At 34.1% G+C, this 20,785-nt stretch overlaps 3 protein-coding genes across 3 annotated transcripts; 2 read left to right on the top strand and 1 right to left on the bottom strand.

The window, feature by feature from the left end:
- Positions 1 to 1,701: 1,701 nt before the first annotated feature.
- Positions 1,702 to 4,474, bottom strand: LOC122601017 (zinc finger MYM-type protein 1-like). Its single transcript, XM_043773796.1, has 4 exons — positions 4,378 to 4,474; positions 3,381 to 4,139; positions 2,166 to 2,952; positions 1,702 to 1,978 (listed from the first exon to the last, which is right to left on the bottom strand). Exons 1-4 carry the CDS (start codon positions 4,472 to 4,474, stop codon positions 1,702 to 1,704), a joined length of 1,920 nt encoding a protein of 639 aa, XP_043629731.1.
- Positions 4,475 to 5,680: 1,206 nt separating this feature from the next.
- LOC122600199 (transmembrane 9 superfamily member 11-like) lies at positions 5,681 to 8,077 on the top strand. The gene is made up of 2 exons (XM_043772876.1): positions 5,681 to 5,753; positions 5,874 to 8,077. Exon 2 carries the CDS (start codon positions 5,904 to 5,906, stop codon positions 7,875 to 7,877), a length of 1,974 nt encoding a protein of 657 aa, XP_043628811.1. The 5' UTR covers positions 5,681 to 5,753; positions 5,874 to 5,903; the 3' UTR covers positions 7,878 to 8,077.
- A 2,830-nt stretch (positions 8,078 to 10,907) lies between these two features.
- LOC122601016 (wax ester synthase/diacylglycerol acyltransferase 11-like) lies at positions 10,908 to 17,041 on the top strand. The gene is made up of 7 exons (XM_043773795.1): positions 10,908 to 11,165; positions 11,404 to 11,958; positions 14,786 to 14,852; positions 15,868 to 15,947; positions 16,039 to 16,242; positions 16,586 to 16,723; positions 16,897 to 17,041. Exons 1-7 carry the CDS (start codon positions 10,908 to 10,910, stop codon positions 17,035 to 17,037), a joined length of 1,443 nt encoding a protein of 480 aa, XP_043629730.1. The 3' UTR covers positions 17,038 to 17,041.
- The last annotated feature ends 3,744 nt before the right edge of the window (positions 17,042 to 20,785 follow it).

Below are 20,785 nucleotides of genomic sequence, written 5' to 3'. Positions count from 1 at the left end.
TGGGTTGCATACTTGCATATACTTATTCTTATTTTGATAATATTTTAGGCCATTACTTAAAATGCAACTGATCTAAACTTAATTGATGAATCACATCACTTAATTTTTCAAAATTAATTAAATTGGCAAATGTCTAAATTAATTTACATTTTTGGTTTTCCATCAGCAATTTACAATTTAACTCAATTTAAAAATAATTAATAATTTATTGTAAAATGTCTATCTAATCACAAATATAGATAAAAGTTAGAAAGATTACATTTACATTAATACGAGTTAATAAACTGTAATCAAACTAATTGAAATATTGTTTTTATTTATGATTGTAATCAGAATATAATTGGGATAATTATTATTGTTATTACTAATTGAAATCAAACTATATTTAGGATATGATTTTTTCTTCTTTAGACTGATGCCTACTGATAAAATCACAACACACAAAATCTTTGAAAATCTCATGAATCAGCCGCTATTTTTATTGTTCTTATCAACCATGATTAACGAAAATAAAATTAGTTTTTTGCAAGACATCCATGGAAACTCGATCAATTGTGTAATCAAAGTTAAAATATTGTTTATATGGAAAAGTTTGTATAACAGATTCATTGCTACACCATTCAACCTTGATATGATTTAGCATTCAGTATTTGATTTCAAACATCTCAATTATTTTTATTAATTATATTTTTACATTTAACGTATATATTAATTCTTATATAAAAATTATACTAAAACCCGTGTATTTGACACGGGTCTAAAATCTAGTATTATATAAAGATAAAGATAAAGATTTTTCGTGGTTATATGTTACAATCTTTTTTAGACTTATAGTTTATAAATGTTTAGACTTACATTACATGGCTTATACATCAAATAAATATATAAATATCAATATAATAAAATGAAATATAAATAAAAATTTTATGAGCCGATCGTGCATCACGCACGGGTATTAGGACTAGTTATACATTATAAATCGAGACACATTATTAGCATGAAATATTAAATACATATTATTAAAATTAAATATTTAATATTTAATCAAATTTTAAAATAAAATATAAAATTTGTCATCTAAAAAAAATGTCATATAGGATTTTTATATCCTCTCTTAGTTATAATAATTATATATATAAAAGATTCTTAAAAGGCTTTTAAAAACAAAATATGTCTTGTAAAAAATTATTCTGTTTATGATCCACCATAAAATATTTGGATTCAAATAAAGATAAAGTATACGTAATTTTCACATACAAGTAAATGATTTTACCATACATGGTTAAGATAACTTCAATAACTAATTAAATTAAATTTTAAAATAACAAAAAATAAACAAAAATTCTAACAATTTGACAAGTAACTTGTCATTTAAAATAAAATATCACATATTTTTTTTTTATATTCTCTCTTAGTTAGAGATAAATAAATAAATAAATTACATTTTTTTCTTGTGATATCACACTTTTGCAAGAATTGTCCAACCTATACCAAAATGGCGATTTGGTCTAGTTTTCATGTTCTGGTTGCAATCTCAGTCCAATTTAATGATTCCGTTAATAATCAACCGTTAAGTTGTTCATGTGCCCGTCACGCATTGTCTTTTTACACATACAAGCAGTGGCGGATCCAGGAATTTTTAAGGTCGGGGGCACAAAATTTTAGCTTAATATATTAGAAAGAATTGCGTAAAAAACTATCTTAGATGAAAGAACAAATTGCAATACCTTTGATGAAAAACAACATGAGTTCTACAACAATTCTGCACCAATTACAACTTGAGATAGGCCATAAATCTGCACCAAAAACTGCTGCAATTCTGCACCAAAAACTGCTGAAATTCTGCACTAAAAACTGTTGCAATTCTGCACCAAAAACAGGAGAATAACAGCCATAGTTCAGCAGAAAAACAACTATAATTCTGCAACAGGAACTTGCAATAAACCAGCAGGAATTCTCCAATAGACCAGCAGGAATTCTGCACCAAAAACAGCATAAAAGTACAGCAAAACAATAACAAAAAAAACTGCCAAAACAGCAGCAACAAAACTGTATAGCAGGGGGAAAAATGGGGCCAAAAACAAGTTTCTTCCATTAAACCATGATTAAACAAGTTACATATTACAACTTTCATTGAACCATGATAAAAACAAGTTACAGATTACAACTTTCCTTTACGATGAACCTTGTTAAAACGAGCAATGACATTTTCATTTTTCACATTGGCTAAAGCTTCTTTTTCTATAGTACAAGTTAGACAAGCATTCAAAAACTCGTCGCCAATTCTGTTGCGCAAGTCGGATTTCACAAGCTTCATTGACGAAAAACATCTCTCAACCGTAGCAGTTGCAACAGGCAAAATCAATGCTAATTTTAACAATCGATAGACCAATGGATAAGATTTATGTTTGTTTGTTTCCACCATCACTCTAGCAAGATCGGTAATACCATTTAAGTTAGCAAATCTTTCATCTTTTCGCACATTATGATGGTAAAAGTTAAGCTCATGTTCAAGTGTTCTCCTTTCAACACTATCAAAATCATATGGATACAACTCACTCAAACTCATTAACTTTGATATGTCAAACTTAGAAAATGACTTGCACGGGCTCAAAGCAATCATATTTTCAAGTAATTCGGTGTTAACTTCACTAAAACGATCACAAAACTCTATAATTACTTTATCCATAATGGTTTTAAAACAATCAACCTCATAATGTTGTCGATTCGTGATGTTGCCCCTTTTTCTTCTTGAATTCACACAAGTTTCCTCCATATCCAACAATGGAATACCATATTCACCACAAAAAGTTGAAACTTTCTCTAAAATCAAAACGAAACCATTTGATCTAAGCTCTTGAAGTTTCTCTTTGGTTGATGTCACTAATGAAGCCGCTTCCACAATGTCTTGATTTTTTCTTTGAAGAGCTTGTGACAATATGTTGGTGATACCTAAAATACGTAGCATCAAATGTAAAAGAAACACACAATTACATGATTTTGGATACTTCAAAAGTCCACTTGCTTGATTTTGGTTAGAACCACATGCAAAGCCCCCCCTCCTTAACATAATCAAGCACCCTAATAACACTTGGAAACATATCAACTAATCGCAAAAGTGTTTTGTAATGTGAATTCCAACGTGTATCACCGGGACATACAAAAGAAAGCTCTTGATTTAAACCGCTTCCCGTCTCAAGTAAACCACTACGAATGCTTTTTCTCACTCTTTCTTTCTCAATCTCTAAAAGAATATGTTTTCTTTTACAAGAACCACAAACCACATTCATTAAAGTGCACAACTTGTCAAAAAAATTTGTAACACACAAATGTTTTCGTGCAACCGCAACAACCACCAATTGTAGTTGATGTGCAAAAACAATGGACATAATAAGCCGACTTATTTACTTCCAAGATCCTTGCTTTTAACCCATTGAACTCCCCGCGCATATTACTTGCTCCATCATAACCTTGTCCTTTTAAACGACCCAAACTCAATTTATGTTGAGCAAAGAAAGTATCAATGGCATCTTTAAGAAATAAAGAGGTTGTTTCCTTAACATGGATAAGTTCCACAAATCTCTCCTTAACAAGTCCATAAGCATCAACATATCGTAAAACTATAGCCATTTGTTCTTTTTGAGATACATCACTAGACTCATCAACTAGCAAAGAAAACACGTCATCACCAATTTCTTGAAAAATGGATTTAAATATTTCAAGTTCAAAGCAAGTGGCAATATCTTTTTGGATTGATGGAGCCTTATATTGATTATTCCCGGCGGCTTTTGGCAAATTACGAAGTTCCTCATTTTGACTTAAAATTAAATCCATTGTTTCCAAAAAGTTTCCTTTGAAAAGAAATGTTTCCCTCTCATCATGACCACGAAAAGGTAATGCACATTTCAAACAAAATCTACAAGCAGAAACTGTAGCATTTAAGCGAATTCGATTTGCACGCCTCACGACATCATCTTGTTTATGAAAAGCCATTTCAATATTTTGCTTTGGATTTACCAGATCCTCACAACTTTTAAGAGCTCTATTGTGATGACTATTGATTTCACCAACATGCTTAACAAGACTCTCGGTTTTGTTCCAACAATTAAATCCTTTTATTGTAAATGAATCACCCCCACCTTAGTTCCCCACATAATCACCACATAAGTAACAACACAAGCAAAACGCTTTGTCCGCTTTTACACTACACTCTAACCAATTACCATACTTCCCAAACCATTCCACACAAAAACGACTTCCCTTATTCCCTATCTTTCTTATTGGAAATTTATTTCATTTCATCTCTTTGATTAGGTCCATTGATCCAATATTTTCTTCTTATTTCATCTCTTTGATTAGGATGATAATCCAAAATACGTATCCTATCAATGGGATCCCATGGAAGATTATCTAAATCAACTAGTTTAGGCATTTTAGGTGTAGAGATTGGTGTTGCTTCATTATTATTAGCCATATTTTTATATGAAAATTTCACACCAATACCATCATTTTCCTTTTGAGGTATTTTTCCATGATTCCTAACAAAACAATTAAACAAGTATAACTAATAATATTACATATATTTAAGCCCTAGTAAACAATAATAGCAATTAAATAATATTAACAAAAAAAAGGAGTTAGGGTTTAGAAAATTTACCTTTGAATTCAATATTATAGTGAAAAAGAGATCCAACAATCCAAACAAGTTCAAGAAAGATTAAAATTTTGTAATTTCATATTAGGAAATTTAGAGGGACATAAGAAATTTAGATTTAGTATTTTAGATCACTTTGGAGTTTGGAGGGAAAGGTGAAAAGGGAAAATACCTGTGTACCGCCTGTACGTATGGAGCTTTCTTTTTGTGAAGGGTCTAAAAATTGAAGAAGTAAAGAGCTTTGGTTTAATTTGGTTGGGGCCTTCACATAAAAAAAAAATAAAATCTATTGGGCTTTTTTTTTAAAGTGGGTCGTCCCCCCCCCCCCCCCCCCCCCCCCCCCTTACAGGCTCTATCTGCCACTGCATACAAGAACCATTCTTGCAATTTATATATCCATAGAACCTATAAGATTTATTTTCATTTTTGTTTTATTAAATATTTTCCTTTCTTCTCAATCCTACCATCACCATCAATCTATTATCTTTAAAAACAACTTCCATTTTTGTTTTTACTTTTTCGGATCTTCAAACATAAATTAAAACCAACCCATAAAATTGATGATGATAATAATTTCTTAACCTTATAATTTGAGGATTAGAGAAAGAAAAAAAGGTTTCATGGACTTTGGATTTAATTATTTGCCAAGTATATAAAGAGGGTTTAAGTTAATTGTTTATATATATGAAACCGATTGATAATTCTAGGAGAAGAAAGAAAAAAAAAATAACAAGAAAGGAAAATAAACTAAAGATTTGAACTAGTTGCAAGAATGGTATATGTATGTATAAAAAGACAATATCGCCCCTCATGTGAGGAGCACATGACCAACTTAACGGTTGATTGTTGATGGAATCGTTAAAATGGTCTGAGATTGCAACCAAAACACGAAAACTGGACCAAAATCGCCACGTTGGCATACAAGACAATTTTTGCAAAACGTGTGATATTACAGGGACCACAAATGCAGTTTGTTCTAAATATTGAAATCGCATTTATTTGTCTAGACATTTCGTTAAACATCTAGATCAGCAAGCAACAGTATAAGAAAACCTTTTTCTTCCCTATTTCTTCAAGCCCTAAACCATCAAATAATAAGGTCAGTTCAATCTTACTATACAATCTTTCAATTCTGTATTCTTAAATTTATTACTATTTACATTCTATTTACATATTTGTATTAATGTTTTTTATTAATAATTACTTTCTTGGAAATTAGGGTTATACAGATCTGATCACAAAAAAAAAAATGGAAACTTTAGATAAATTGAAGATCTGGGTATTGTTAATTTGCATGATATCTGAAATGGGTCATGGGTTTTATCTTCCTGGAAGTTACCCACACAAATATATTGTAGGTGATCCATTATCTGTAAAAGTCAACTCTTTGACTTCTATAGATACAGAAATCCCATATAGTTACTATAGTTTACCTTTCTGTCAACCTCCAGAAGGTATTAAAGACAGTGCTGAGAATCTTGGTGAGCTTTTGATGGGTGATCGTATCGAAAACTCGCCTTATAAGTTTAAAATGTATAAGAATGAGACCGAGATCTTTCTTTGTGAAACGAAACCGTTGTCTAGTCATGAGTATAAGTTGTTGAGTAATAGGATTGATGAGATGTATCAGGTTAATTTGATTCTTGATAACTTACCCGCTATTCGGTATACTAAAAGGGATACTTTTTATTTGAGGTGGACGGGGTATCCGATAGGGATCAAACTTGAAAACGCGTATTACGTGTATAATCATTTGAAGTTTACTGTTTTGGTTCATAAGTATGAAGAGACAAATGTGGCTAGTGTAATGGGAACAGGGGATGGTGCTGATGTAATTCCGGCTGTTGGTAAATCGGGATCCGGTGTTCCTGGTTATATGGTTGTAGGATTTGAGGTGACACCTTGTAGTGTTAAACATAAGCCCGAGTCGTATAAGAATTTGAAAACTTATGGGAAGTACTCGTCTAAAATCACGTGTGAGGAGAACACTGTTAACATGGCTATAAAGGAAAATGAGCCTGTGGCTTTCACTTATGAAGTTGCATTTGTTGAGAGTGACATTAAGTGGCCTTCAAGATGGGATGCTTACTTGAAAATGGAGGGGGCAAAAGTACATTGGTTTTCTATTCTTAATTCGTTGATGGTGATCACTTTCTTGGCTGGGATCGTTCTTGTGATCTTTTTGAGAACGGTTAGAAGGGATTTGACTCATTATGAGGAATTAGACAAGGAGGCTCAAGCCCAAATGAATGAAGAATTATCTGGTTGGAAGCTCGTTGTTGCTGATGTGTTTCGGGCTCCTAACAATCCGTCACTTTTATGTGTAATGGTGGGTGATGGGGTTCAGATTCTGGGAATGGCAGTTGTGACCATCATGTTTGCAGCTCTGGGATTCATGTCACCAGCTTCCCGTGGGACCTTGGTCACTGGTATGCTAATCTTTTACATGATTCTTGGAATTTTAGCTGGTTATGTTGCTGTACGTATGTGGAGAACGATCTATTGTGGGGACCACAAAGGATGGGTCTCGGTTTCATGGAAAGTTGCATGCTTTTTCCCTGGTATTGCATTCTTGATCCTCTTCACATTAAATTTCCTCTTATGGGGTTCACATAGCACCGGAGCTATCCCGTTTTCGTTATTTGTAATTCTCATCTTACTATGGTTTTGCATTTCCGTTCCTTTAACATTTGTTGGTGGTTACTTTGGTGCAAAAGCCCCTCATATTGAATACCCCGTGAGAACCAACCAAATACCCCGTGAAATCCCTGCCCAGAAGTACCCATCATGGCTTTTAGTTTTAGGAGCAGGAACTCTTCCATTCGGTACCCTTTTCATCGAGCTTTTCTTCATCATGTCTAGCATATGGATGGGTCGGGTTTACTATGTTTTTGGATTCTTATTTGTTGTCTTGATCCTTCTTGTGGTCGTTTGTGCCGAGGTTTCACTAGTTTTGACCTACATGCATCTTTGTGTTGAGGATTGGAAGTGGTGGTGGAAATCTTTCTTTGCATCTGGTTCGGTTGCATTGTACATTTTCTTGTACTCTATAAACTATCTCATTTTTGACCTCAAGAGTCTGAGCGGACCAGTCTCAGCTACACTCTACTTGGGTTACTCTTTCTTAATGGTCCTAGCCATCATGTTAGCCACAGGCACAGTTGGGCTCCTTTCATCTTTTTGGTTTGTGCATTACCTGTTCTCGTCCGTGAAGCTTGATTAAAAGAAGTAGTTGACTGTTACATACTGTTCTATTCTTCTTGTACCGGTTTTCTAGGATTTTGGTTGGATATACGAATAATTAAGTCTGAGTTTTTTTTCTTTACTTTCTGGTATTGTACTTTCATAGTTATTGTACTTTCATAGCAGGAACTTAGTTACATATGAATGAAGAAGCAGATGATTATTAAGTAGTTCGTATAATCGTATGTGGGATTGCTTTCATGTTTTGTTCTGTTTTTTGTTCATTGCGAGTAATTTTTATATTTAAAGATCATGATTTCATATACAGGAATATGAACTTAACCCTTGCCATATGCTCATATTAACTAAGCTGCAGTATCTGGAACCCATGGATCTTAATATGACAGGTCCATGAGAAAGTAGCGACTATAACGTCAATGTTTTTGTTTTTAACATCTTTAGGAAATGTTTGGGATTGCAAACTTTGTGAAATATACAATCGTTTACAAATGATAACTGATTTTAAATCACAATTTCAAAGGCCGTCTTACTATGTTGTACAGAGGTGGTTTGATCTCTATGTTCTGAGGCGATTCCTAAAGAAGTTACATGTAATCAGGTTCCATTTTGTTTTAGTACAAACTGTAATTCCTAGTATGCCCTTTTGTGTCTTTCCTTGCATATTCATCGGTAAAATGACCATAGGTTTTGAAGCACATCAATGCCATCAAACAATTCTAACCCTTTGTCAAATACATCTAACTAGAAAATTTTGGACCCCGCAATTCCCTTGTTGAAACGGTTCGTTATTTTAGTATATATGCTGTGAATTTTTGACCGCTTAATTAGAAATAATTTTGTCATTTATATGTTTGTTTAAAAGTATGCAAGAAACCAAAACGTAACCCGTAGTAGAAACCCGAATGGGATGTGATATGACAAAAATATCAATATATTAATTCAAAATTTAAACGGATGCGATATAGCAAAATGCAAGTAGTGGTACGGGGTGTATCACAATAAGGTTGAATGACAAATAAAAAGTGTGAAAAAAACAAAACAAGTAACCCGTAATAAAAAAAATCCGAAAAGAAAAAACAAAACTAAAAAAATATAAAAAAAAAAAGACGTGACAAATCCGAACAGGATGCAATGTGGCAAAATCCAAACTATAAAAAACGTATGATGTGTTACTTTATAACCGATGCCACATGTCAAGTTTTAATAAGCATGATTACTATTGATAACCATGCAAAAAAAAAACTCCAAATGGGATCCGTAATGTCAGAATCTAAATAGTGATGCGGGGTATATGATGAACCAATAAAAGAGATCATATAAGGAAAAAAAAAGATATCAAAAAACCAAGAAAAACCGAAAGATAAATAACTTTAACGAAAATAGAAATAACAAAGGGAAAAAAAATATTGAGTACAAGTTTCCAATATATTAATTCATAACACAAAAGCCAAAAAACCATGATGAACACCAAGAAGAAACCCCAAACGAGATCCAAAATGGCAAAATCTAAATAGTGATGTGGGGTATACGATGAACCAATAGAAAGAAAACACAAAAGCAAAAAAACTATGTAATAAACCAACAAAAACCGAAAAAAAAATAACCTTAACGGGATCCAATATGGCAAAATCCGAAAAAACGCGGGGTATAGGTAGACCAATAGAAAGAAAACACAAAAGCAAAAAAAACTATGTAGGAAACGAAGAAAAACGGAACAAAAAATAACCTTAACGGAATCCGATATGGCAAAATCTGGGAAAAAAACGCGAGGTACAGGTGGATCAACATAACAGCGCCACATGGCACGTTACTGTTCATAGACATTGTCATTAATGAGATTATTATATATATATATATATATATATATATATATATATATTACAATGACTCATACTGGTTGTCAAAGGTTTTGGAAAAAAATGTTCTTAGAATGAACTTAAGTTAGTTACATTTTGTTTTATCGATTCACCATGCATTAAGCTTCTAGTGCAAATATGACATCCACTCGAATCCTTTAGCCTACCTCACCTACTTTACCGCCAATGCAAATCCTACTCCCGATTACAGGGCCTTAGCGAACATTAGTTAAAATGTTGGAGGTCCTGTGCTGACTACTGAGACTCTAAAATAAAAAGTTAACGGCTCAAACTATGATGACTGCTAAAATTTGTGTATGGGCCTAAGTGCCTGGCTTAATTCCAATAGTTCAAATGAATGTTTTCAGAATTTTCTTTTGATTAGAAACTGATAAATAATCTCATCAATTTGCATCCACCATATATAAATAAGATTATAAGAACAAGAAAGTTAATACGCGTCATCAAAAGGCCATGGGGCATGGGCTAAACGGACCTACCAACAGTATCCAAAAAAAACATAGAAATGACATACAACACTTCAAAATTTGGGACCAAAAGATGACCTTTTGGGCCTTGCCACGTCGATTTAGGCTTCATTTTAACTGATGACACATCCAAAAACAAAAATCTTATAGAGTTATAGCCCAAGACCCAAGTTACTGTCGTTTTAGTATGGTGTGACCAATACCTTTTTTCTTGAATTTTCTCTTTGTTAAATGTAGTACATAGTATTAGTTAAATATCCAAATGTGAAATTTCAATTGTATATGCAAACGGTCATTTCGAAAGGTAAAGATTGCCAGATTCTAACAAAATTTAGGTTGCTGTTTATTTCAGTTCAAGATTTTCTTTCTAATATACAAGTTTGGTTTATTAGATTCCCAACAACTTTCTTCAATTTAACCCAACTTCGCATGTTTTGATAAGCATTTGATGCCCACTATTAGGTATTAAAAAATAAATAAATAAATAAAATTAACTGTAACTTTTATTAAGTCAACCCAAAGACATAATACAAGCCATTACAAGGTGTCACCACAAATTAGTGATTGAACAATTTGAAACCGGGACCTCCTTAAGAGGGCAAACCTCCCACCTAGCTACTCATTGACATTAGGTAAAAAAAATCTTAGTATGCGTCTTCTTCTCCTTTCCCAATAACTTCCTTGTAGGTCATCAAGGAATTGAATATGAGTAAAGATCCAACCCCCATTAGGATAATCAAAACTACCCGAGATCAAGAGAGCATCAAGGGTTTGAAGAATATCTGTGAAGAAGATATCGATGGTGAACAACCATTGAGTCCTACGTCCAGGTTGTTTCATGAGCCCGGTGTTAATGTGTATATCGTTGTTATTATCGGCATGAAAACCTTTATCAATGTAGAAGTCTTCAAATCGTATGCGAAAGTTCTCAAAGATAAGAATTGCCGGTTTTCTAGTTTACAGGTATATTATGGTACTAAAACTTTCTAAGTACAAGAGAGCATCTTCTTATTAGTATAGTGATATTTTTGAGTGATGATCCATACTGTTTTATTGTATAATAATGTGAAGCGTGTTTGGTGATGTATAGTTAAAAATTGGTTGTGTACAGGTCATCTCTTAATATTTTGAAAATCCCCTATCAAACCATTTAGTCCTTTGTGGATGTTGAATTTCTTTGCTTGTTCATTATTTGCTACAGGTTTTGAACAAAGAAAATGGGAGCATGACATGGGTTCCAATAAATGTAGACATAAATAATCATGTTGTGGTGCCCGAGCTTGATCCAAACCTGGACTCATCCGACATATACGTTGAAGATTACGTTTCAAACCTTAGTAGATCTCATATCGAAAGCTCAAAGCCCTTATGGGATGTTCACATCCTCAACACAAAGACAACATACGCAAATGGCATATGCATCTTTCGCTTTCATCACTCAATTGGTGATGGCATTTCTCTAATGAATCTCTTGCTTGCTTTTAGTGGCAAAGCCTCAAATCCTGAGGAGTTGCCCACACTTTATGGGGAGAAAGCGTCTCCTCATCGTATCCAAATTACTTGTTCTAGATCCCTATTAACGATCCTCTGGAACTCCATTGTCGCTCTTGTGATGTTTATGTTAACTGCAGTTTTTCTAAAAGACACAAAAACTCCGATAAAAGGCAATCCGGGAATAGAGGGCACACCTCGACGTTTTGTCCATCGAATAGTCAGTTTTGAAGACATAAAGTCGACGAAAAGAGCCATGAATGTGGTACGAATTTGATTATATATTCAAGCATTACATATTCTGTTTAGTCATTGATAAGAAATGAGACCCAACTCAGCCCCACCCTAACCCGACCCGAACCGACCAGCATGATAGGCTAACACTCCGGGTAACGGGTTCGGTTTTGTTGCATTGTCGGGTTTCGGGTTGGGTCAAGCCAGGTTTTGACACGTGATGAACAAATGTCCCTTACACCCGAGAACCGAACCAAACCCGTCTGAACCTGACCAAACCGACCCCCTTGGTAGGGTGACGGACTGGGTCACAAGTTCGATTTTGTTATACATTCGGGTTTCGGGTTTACACAGATCGAGTCGGGTTTCGACCTGTGCTCATTCCTACTAATCGATGTCGTTGGACCGATCAAAAATAAAATTAAATACCACTAATTAGTAGAGGTAAATCGAATATCGTTTCCACAGGGAATCATGGGAAAATGTTAAACAATTTACAAAGTTAATAAAACTAGGCATAAACTTAAAATTGATTGATTGGTTTGACTAAAGCTAAAATTGATTATGAACTTAACAATATAATTCAATAAAATAAAAAAAGTAGACCATTTTCATTCTTCTAATTATACTTTCAAGTGTATAACCTAACTTACATTCGTTGGAAATCATATAGACATGATTTGTTATAATGTTTGGATTAAATGAATGCTAAGAATTAATTGATTAGGTTGTGATGATTCACGATAATGACAACCGAGGAATTGACACAACTAAATTATCTATTGATTAACTAGATTAGAAGTTCATAAGAGACTCTTTCAATAATCCATGATTAACAAGAATTTGAAATCAAAAGATAGATGAAGTTCATTCAAGTCATAAACATGTAATCATTCAACTAATCCAAACAACATTAGATGCAAAACACTAATTAAGAATTAAACATCTAATCTAACTTGAATATAAGAAAGGTTGAATACAATTGTCTTACATAATTGTTCACATGAGAATGATCAAAATGAAATTAGCCTAATATCTTCATCATTGATTCTTCAATTAAGGCTTTAATCTCCATGGAATTGTGATTTGGTGATGAAATTGAGGTGTTGAGAATGTTAGGAACTGCTCCAAGTATGTGAAAATATGAGTAGTTAACTTCCAAGTTCGTGTTTGAAAGTAATATAAACTGAAAATTAATTAAATTCAAAAAAAATTCGGATTTTCATTCGGCGGCCACCCTCCCAGACGGTGGCATTGAGCGTCCCGCATGGTAGTAGAAGTTGGGGCAGATTTCTTTACGCCAAGAAAACGTCCCAAACGGTCAAAATTATTGGCCCACCGTCCCAGACGGCAGAAGGTGGTTTCTACCGTATGAGACGGTAGTCCAAGTTCATTCAAAATTCTTTTACGCTGCCTAAACGTTTCACACGGTGACAAGAAATGGCCCACCGTCCCAGACAGTGGGTCTTGGCGTGTTGAACGGTGTTCCAAAAATGGAATTTTTTTTCCAGATTTGTGCTTTGAAATTTCTTTACTCCAATTAGCTCTATTTCATTACTTATAACCTGAAATCACTCAACAAACATAAAACCGCCTTAATCGTCTATTAACCTTCACAAAACATGTCATCTTAATATGTTAAGGTTATACAATTCAGGCGTTTATCACCTACTTTCACATGTCATGTGTGTCCCTGCCACCTATACCTCATCTGCACATTTAAGATCAATCAAAGCGTAGAATTACTTTATCAAATTGATAAATTATATGCCTTGTTGCATATACATTTTATACTGTGATGCATAGGGTAAATTTGGGTCTAGGATTAACGTTTATCACCTATTAAAGAGTATACACAAATGCCATTGGATTTAGCTTGAGGTTTAGAATGTAGTTAAATGGCTATTGGACATCACATGTAGAATTTGGGATTTTTTTGCCAAATGAGGCGTAAAAGCATATCACTTTGCGAAATGATTTTCCGGCCAAAATCTTTTGCAAAACCAATATACCCGGCACTAGAAGTGTCGGGTTCATCCAAATTAGATTCAATTCGGTATTTCTAATTCCAAGTTCTAGATTCGCACCATTCTCATTATGACAAGTGTTTTTGGTTTGCAGTGCACCGTTAGAAACTTAGATGCACCCGGCAATGGTAGTGTCAGTTACCACTTTTCTGCTAATGTCTATTTGCCACGTACATGAAACTGACATTGACAATGCGTGGTTTAGATGACTAAGAAGTGCCCGACACTAGCAATGCAGGGTACCAGTTTTGCAAAATTTGTTGCCCGTAAACCAGTTTTGAAAATTATGCAAATTTATAGGCTCTTATGTCTCATTTGGTAGAAAATTCAGAGTTTAGGCTTTAGCTGATATACCCAAAACCTTATCTATGGCCATAGGGTCAAAGAGTAAACATTATACTTGCACTTTGATGCCCTTGTAATCACACGGTGATGTTCCTACATGAGTCCAATTTAGGCAGAGCTCAGATGCATACTTGTAAAAGGCCCATGTGAACCAAACCCTATGTAGATAATATCTTATTTCTCATATTTTACTTTTAACATCCTTCCTTGTTTTTTCCATATTTTTAGACACTTCACATGTGAACCAAGGGTGAGGATTCCCTCAAACTCCAACTTGACTAGTCAAATTTGAAAAATTCTAGTACTTGAATTAAAATCAAAGATCAAAATTAAAAGATTAACTTTAAATCTTGACATTTAATTTTCATCTGATTCTCTTAACTTGACCCCTCAAGTTAATTTCAACTTGAGGGGATCTCCACCCACATAGATAATCTCTTATGTATGCATTATGTAATATGTTGACTTGTCACATTGGTTTTGTAGACGGTGAATGATGTAATACTTGGAGTAGTACAAGCCGGCTTATATCGTTATCTAAAATGGAGATATGGTAAGATTTTGTATGTGTCTATATATGTATCTTTGTGTAAGTAATTAAGTGTGCAAGTATTTTTGGATGTCTATGGAGACTTTATATACATCTTATTATCATTGACAACTAACCTCCTCAACCTTTTGTATTTTACATTTAGGACTAACACTTTAGGTTTTGGAATTGACACAATAAACCCCTTACTTTCATTCTTCCCTTTAAATTGAGAGTTAAAGACACTAGCAACTCCCAACTTGGATAAAAGCATAGTTTGTTGATCAACAAAGATGACTTTTAATTCAAAACGCCATATTCCTTCAACAGATCAGCAATATATTTCTGTTGAGATACAAAGATCCCATTCCCTATTTTGCTCATTCTAAGGCCCAATAAAATTTATTTTTAAATGCTTCATGTGAAAATGACATGTGGATTTTTGAGAAACAAAAGTAGAGGTGGATGGTTGTGAAACCGAAACTTAATAGAACAGCTCAAAAGTTGAATTCTTGGACACGGGTTGGGCTGATATCAGTAATCAGATCACAAGCCAAAATAAGGCGTAAACAGTGGCCCGTATTGGTTAAAATTCTTGGACAGAGGCAAGGCCCAATATCTGTGAGACTGTGACACTTTTTAGTCAAATATCGCTAATACTTGAAGTCTGCTAAGGGAAAACAACTCAAGTGGATCTACACGCTTAATGATCATAAAACGCAAGAAGACGAAAGTTTATTACCTCACGATCACAACACAAATGAATGAATGATTACAAATAAGTACAAATTGGCTTTACACTTTTAAGTCACAACACAATGTTTCCACACTGCCACAAAGGAACTTAGGAACATGACTCTATATACATAGTCTTATTACCAATTTACAATTAACCTCTCAATTTTTTTCTATTTTTAAGTTTAGGATCAGAAATTATAGATTTGGATATAGTATATTTATTACATTTAACTTATTTAATGTCGTTATTTTAACTTAATCGTATGTATACACATGACTAAAATCCATATATGCTTGATAGAAAATGATGACATTGTTTCTGAGAGTATTCGGCTTCGAGCAGCACTTTTCTTCAACTTGCGAGCGACTACAAGGGTTAATGTGAGTGTTGCTACTTTTCCTTAGAGTCTTCTTAGCACATATGCTTCATTATTGTTCTCTCACCTTTTTCATGTCCTAATTATTTGATTAGCCTTTCGGTGATGATACAAGTAAGCATGGGACATGGGGGAACGATATTGGTTACGTTTTACTTCCATTCAACATTAGATATAGAAAAGACGTGTTAGATTATGTGCGAGAAGCAAGGGCTAGTATGGAACGAAAGAAAGCTTCTTTAGAGCCGTTTTGCACAAGCTTCCTGGCTAAGTTAGTGATCAAGTTGTTCGGTGTTAAGGTACTTGAGTTACATTTTCAGAAAGAATTACTTTACACTTCACTTACATAATTGTGTGATTTTTGAAGACTTGATAATATAAAATTAAGGGTGCGTTTAGTCATAGAAAACTCTGAATATTTCTAGAAAACATTTCAAGGGAAATATGCAAAACAGTAAACAAGACAAACACTACACTTTGAAAAATTTTGATAGCTTTCCAAGTACTTTCTCTTTAAAGTTGACACTAAATGCATCTTCAAAGTTTCCAAATGCTCCCTCCCGAAGAGATGAAAAACACTTTTCATTTTCGAAATTTCTGTTTCTCTGAATTTCAATCGAATTAACCGAAGATAGTGAACAGGTATCTGGAAAACTGAATTACAATGTTCTCTCAAATGTCACACTTGGCTATTCTAGTCTTCCTGGACCACAAGAAGAAATCATTCTATTTGGACATGAAGTCGCCTATATTGCTCCCAGTTGCTACGGCCAACCAATGGTAAGTATAGTTAGTTTGTCGCAAATTATCTAAGCGTGTAATTATCTTAAATAACCTATCGTAATATTAGCCACAAATGCTTGCTTAACAATACTTTTACTATTAATAATGAACCACTATTACTTCCTTGAACTTCAAGTTCTAATTATCGATATTTTTTTTATCACATATAGGCCTTAGCGATTCATGCCGTGAGTTATGTTGACAAAGTTACATTTATGATATCAGTTGATGAAGAAATCATACCAGATCCTCAAACGTTGTGTGATGATATCCAGCAATCCCTCCATCTCATTAAGTCTTCTCTAGCTTGAGAAGAACTAACCTATTAACATGCTTATGTTTTATTACATATATATATATGATGATAGATAGACGGCAATAAGTTAATCGATATGATAATAGACGGCAATGAGTTAAAGATGATAGGTCTAAAAAAACTTTATGAGTTATAGATATATCGATTATAATCAACTTCCAGATAAAATTTTTTTTTTTAAATAAGTGTTTGGTTTAATGCATTATGGGTTTCTGAACAATTTGGTGTAAACAATTTGGTCAATGTCCTAAATCCAAAGTTCCAATTAAGTTTGTTCAATGGTTTTGAACAATTTGATTTTATAACAATTTGTATTGATTTTTTAGTTGAATGCATTATGGGTTATTTAAATGGTATTTAGTAATTTGAATGATATTTGGCTTGTTTTTTACTTTAGTGGGCTATTTTTTTCCAGGTCCGGGCTTTTCTTGCGCCTCTCGCTTTCGTCCCATTTGAGGTCTTTACGCTCTGAGTTTGTCTCTGCCTCATTTGGGGTCTTTGCGCTTTGAGTTCGTCTCCATTTTTGACAAGTATGACCAAGGGCGGATCTTTTTAAGGGCCCAAATGCCCCCGGCCCTCCCGTTTATTTCGTTCTATGGTGTTATTTGATGTTCGAAAAAACTATTTGTTTACTATTGTTTTTGGATCTCAGGGCTTAGGCGGATCCAAGGGGAAGAATGACCCCACAAGGCCACAACTTGTAATTGAGCAATAGAATCTAGATGTATTTTTGTAGTTGATCTTAGCCAAAATAGAAAAAATAACCAACCTCGAAAAACTAAAAGGCCCAAACGATAGAAATTAATATATTAGGCCGGAGCCAACGCCCCCTTCGTGGGCTCTTCCTCAGCTTCGTCGATGACGACACGGTTGGCAGCGAAGCTTCCTCATCTTCGTCGATGGAGGCATTTCGTTGGGTGAAAGGGGGAGGACAAGAGGGAGCGGGGTGAGAGTGGGTCCGAAACAAAAAAAAAAGTTTTTTTTTTAAATCTAGCAACTGCTAGTTTTTTTTTTTTTTTTTTTTTTTTTTTTTCTGTTTTACATCTTTATATAAACAACTCCATTTCATTCTATTTCATTCCAAAAGACACACAGAAACACATACAAATATAAATCAATCATCCATTTCATACAACAAAAATGTCAAGTTCCAACGAAGATTCAACAACCTACATGCAAAGGTATTTTATAGATCCATAAATGTTGAACACATTTGTTAATTTTGTGGAAGAGGAAGAAGAAACAGAGGCCGAGAGTTCCAGAATATCAAGAGTACCAAGAAGATACATACCCAGAAACCACGCCGATGCGGCAACCCGTATTTATAATCATTACTTCGCCCCGGAACCCATCTTTCCTGTTGATTATTTTCGCAGGCGTTTTCGAATGCCCAAGAAAATGTTGTTTATCCGTTTAGTGAAGGACATACAAACCTTTAACTCCATACAACCATTACTGCCTCACTTTCAGTACTTTCACAATCCACCTTTCGATGTCGTGGCTCTTCCCACTCTAAACATTTTTCAAAAATGTACTTCCGCAGTACACCAGCTGACGTACGGTGCTTCCGCCGACCAACTAGATGAGTATTTGGAAATGGGTCGACAAACATCATACGATGCTTTGAACAACTTTTGTAAGTGCATCGTTTAATTGTATCAGGATGAGTATATGAGAAAACCAATGTAAGAAGATGTTAATCGAGTGACCGTGAAGCATTTGGAGGTGCATGGTTTTCCGTGTATGCTCGGCAGCGTTGATTGTATGCACTGGCCATGGAGAAACCGCCCCACCGCATGGCAAGGCCAATACACTTGTGGCGACAAAGGACACCCCACAATCATGCTTGAAGCTGTTGCTTCATATGATTTGTGGATTTGGAATGCTTACTTTGGACCAGCCAGTTCGAACAACGACATAAACGTACTTAATGAATCTGACTTGTTCAGCCAGCTCCTGGCGAGCAGTTTACAAAGCGGTATCATCAAGCCGACGGTATTTATCATGAATGGTCTACACTCGTGAAGTCTTTCAAGTGTCCCATGGACCCAAAGACCACAAAGTTCAAGCGCTATTAAGAAGCTGCAAGGAAAGACGTAGAGCGTGCATTCGAGGTACTTCAAGGTCGTTTCCGTATCCTCACTCATGGAGCGCGTCCATTGAGCATCAACAAAATTAAGCGTATGATGTGCAGTTGTGTGATTTTGCACAACATGGTTGTTGATTATAACGGTCGTGCAATTAGTCTATTCGAGTTGGAGTTAATTCCGGAGGAAAGGCCAGTTCGTACTTGGGACCAACGAGTTGGAACACAGTTACGTATGATGGGGGGTTACGTGATCGAGTGACGCACTACCTTATTCGAGGCACTCTAGTCGAACACATTTAGAACTTGCCTGCACAACAACGTCAACGTTGAAGTTTTTTTTTAAAATAATAATAAGTTGTCTTTTATTTATTTATTTATGTATCGTGTTCTTTTATTTTCTAGATGTAATTTGTTTTATGTTTTTTTTTTAAATTAATGTAATGTTTTTTTATTTAATGTTTTTTTATAAATAAAATTAAGTTTGTGTTTTTTATTTTGATATATTAAAATAAAATAAAAGTTGAGGAAGAGGTAAAGAAGAGATAGAGTTGGTAGTGAGTAAGAAAGAGGAAGGAATGTGTCTAGGGTTGCCTGTAGCCTTAGTGCCTATTTATCCATCACTGCTTTCGGGCCCCTTCGTGACTTTCCACGACATTGTCATGGACTTAACTTCATACTTTCTTACTTTCTTGAAGCCCAAATAGAAACTAATAGATATTGTCATTTTGTTTTGACAAGCCCAAATACATATATAAACATTATATAATAATAGATTAATAATTAGACATTAGATCCATGTGTTATAGGATTAACAATGTATGTGCTTCCACAATGCTGACCTCATCGACAAAAAAAAAAAAAAAAGTTACAAGAGATTGCCGACATTATGAAATTTTTGTTTATAATGATAATAACTACAGCTTATTTTAACAACGTATCATAATACAATGGGAAAAAGTTACAAAAAAATATATCTTATACCTAAATTATCGCTATATGATGTTTCCAGTGTTAGCCACGAGTGAGATGTGTAGGTTGATCATCACCAATAATCTTGGTTGTAATGTTTTTTATTTTTTGATGATTGAATTAAATTCTTAAATTAAATATAAACAAGAAAGTGATATGAACATAAACAAGATTTGTCAAATTATGTTCCAATAAAATCTCCCTTCTTTATCAATAAAAACTTTTTCGACCAGTAACCGATTATTTTTTTGAAAAATTTAGTCCTTTGATCATTGGCAGGTATAACCAAGGTTTTTTTTCTTAAAAAAGTAACATAAAGAAACCTAGGCGGACTTACATAGAACTTAGGGGTAGCTTGGGCTACGGGTCCGCTAAATCCATGTAGTGTAATTTTTTTTTGAAAAATGATATATTATTTATTGGTGCTACGGGTAAAACAAATATGAGATACCCGTCAATGTAACTATTTGAAAACTTCTAAAAGATTATCGTAATAATAAACTCATCAAGACGTACTTGTGCAATTAAATGATAAATGGAAACTACCAAAGTGCCAAAAACTCTTAACAATCATTAAAAATAGCCAAAAATCCTTAAAAAATCGTAACAATTTAGTCGGTATTATTATTTTACGTCGATATATGACTAACAATAAAAAATTTTGTGTTACCCCTCCCTATAAATC

The sequence above is a fragment of the Erigeron canadensis genome, chromosome 5 (genome assembly GCF_010389155.1).
Source record: "Erigeron canadensis isolate Cc75 chromosome 5, C_canadensis_v1, whole genome shotgun sequence".
Taxonomy (NCBI): Eukaryota; Viridiplantae; Streptophyta; class Magnoliopsida; order Asterales; family Asteraceae; genus Erigeron; species Erigeron canadensis.
Note: the sequence above shows the minus strand (reverse complement) of the source record. Positions and strands in the feature narration are given on the sequence as shown.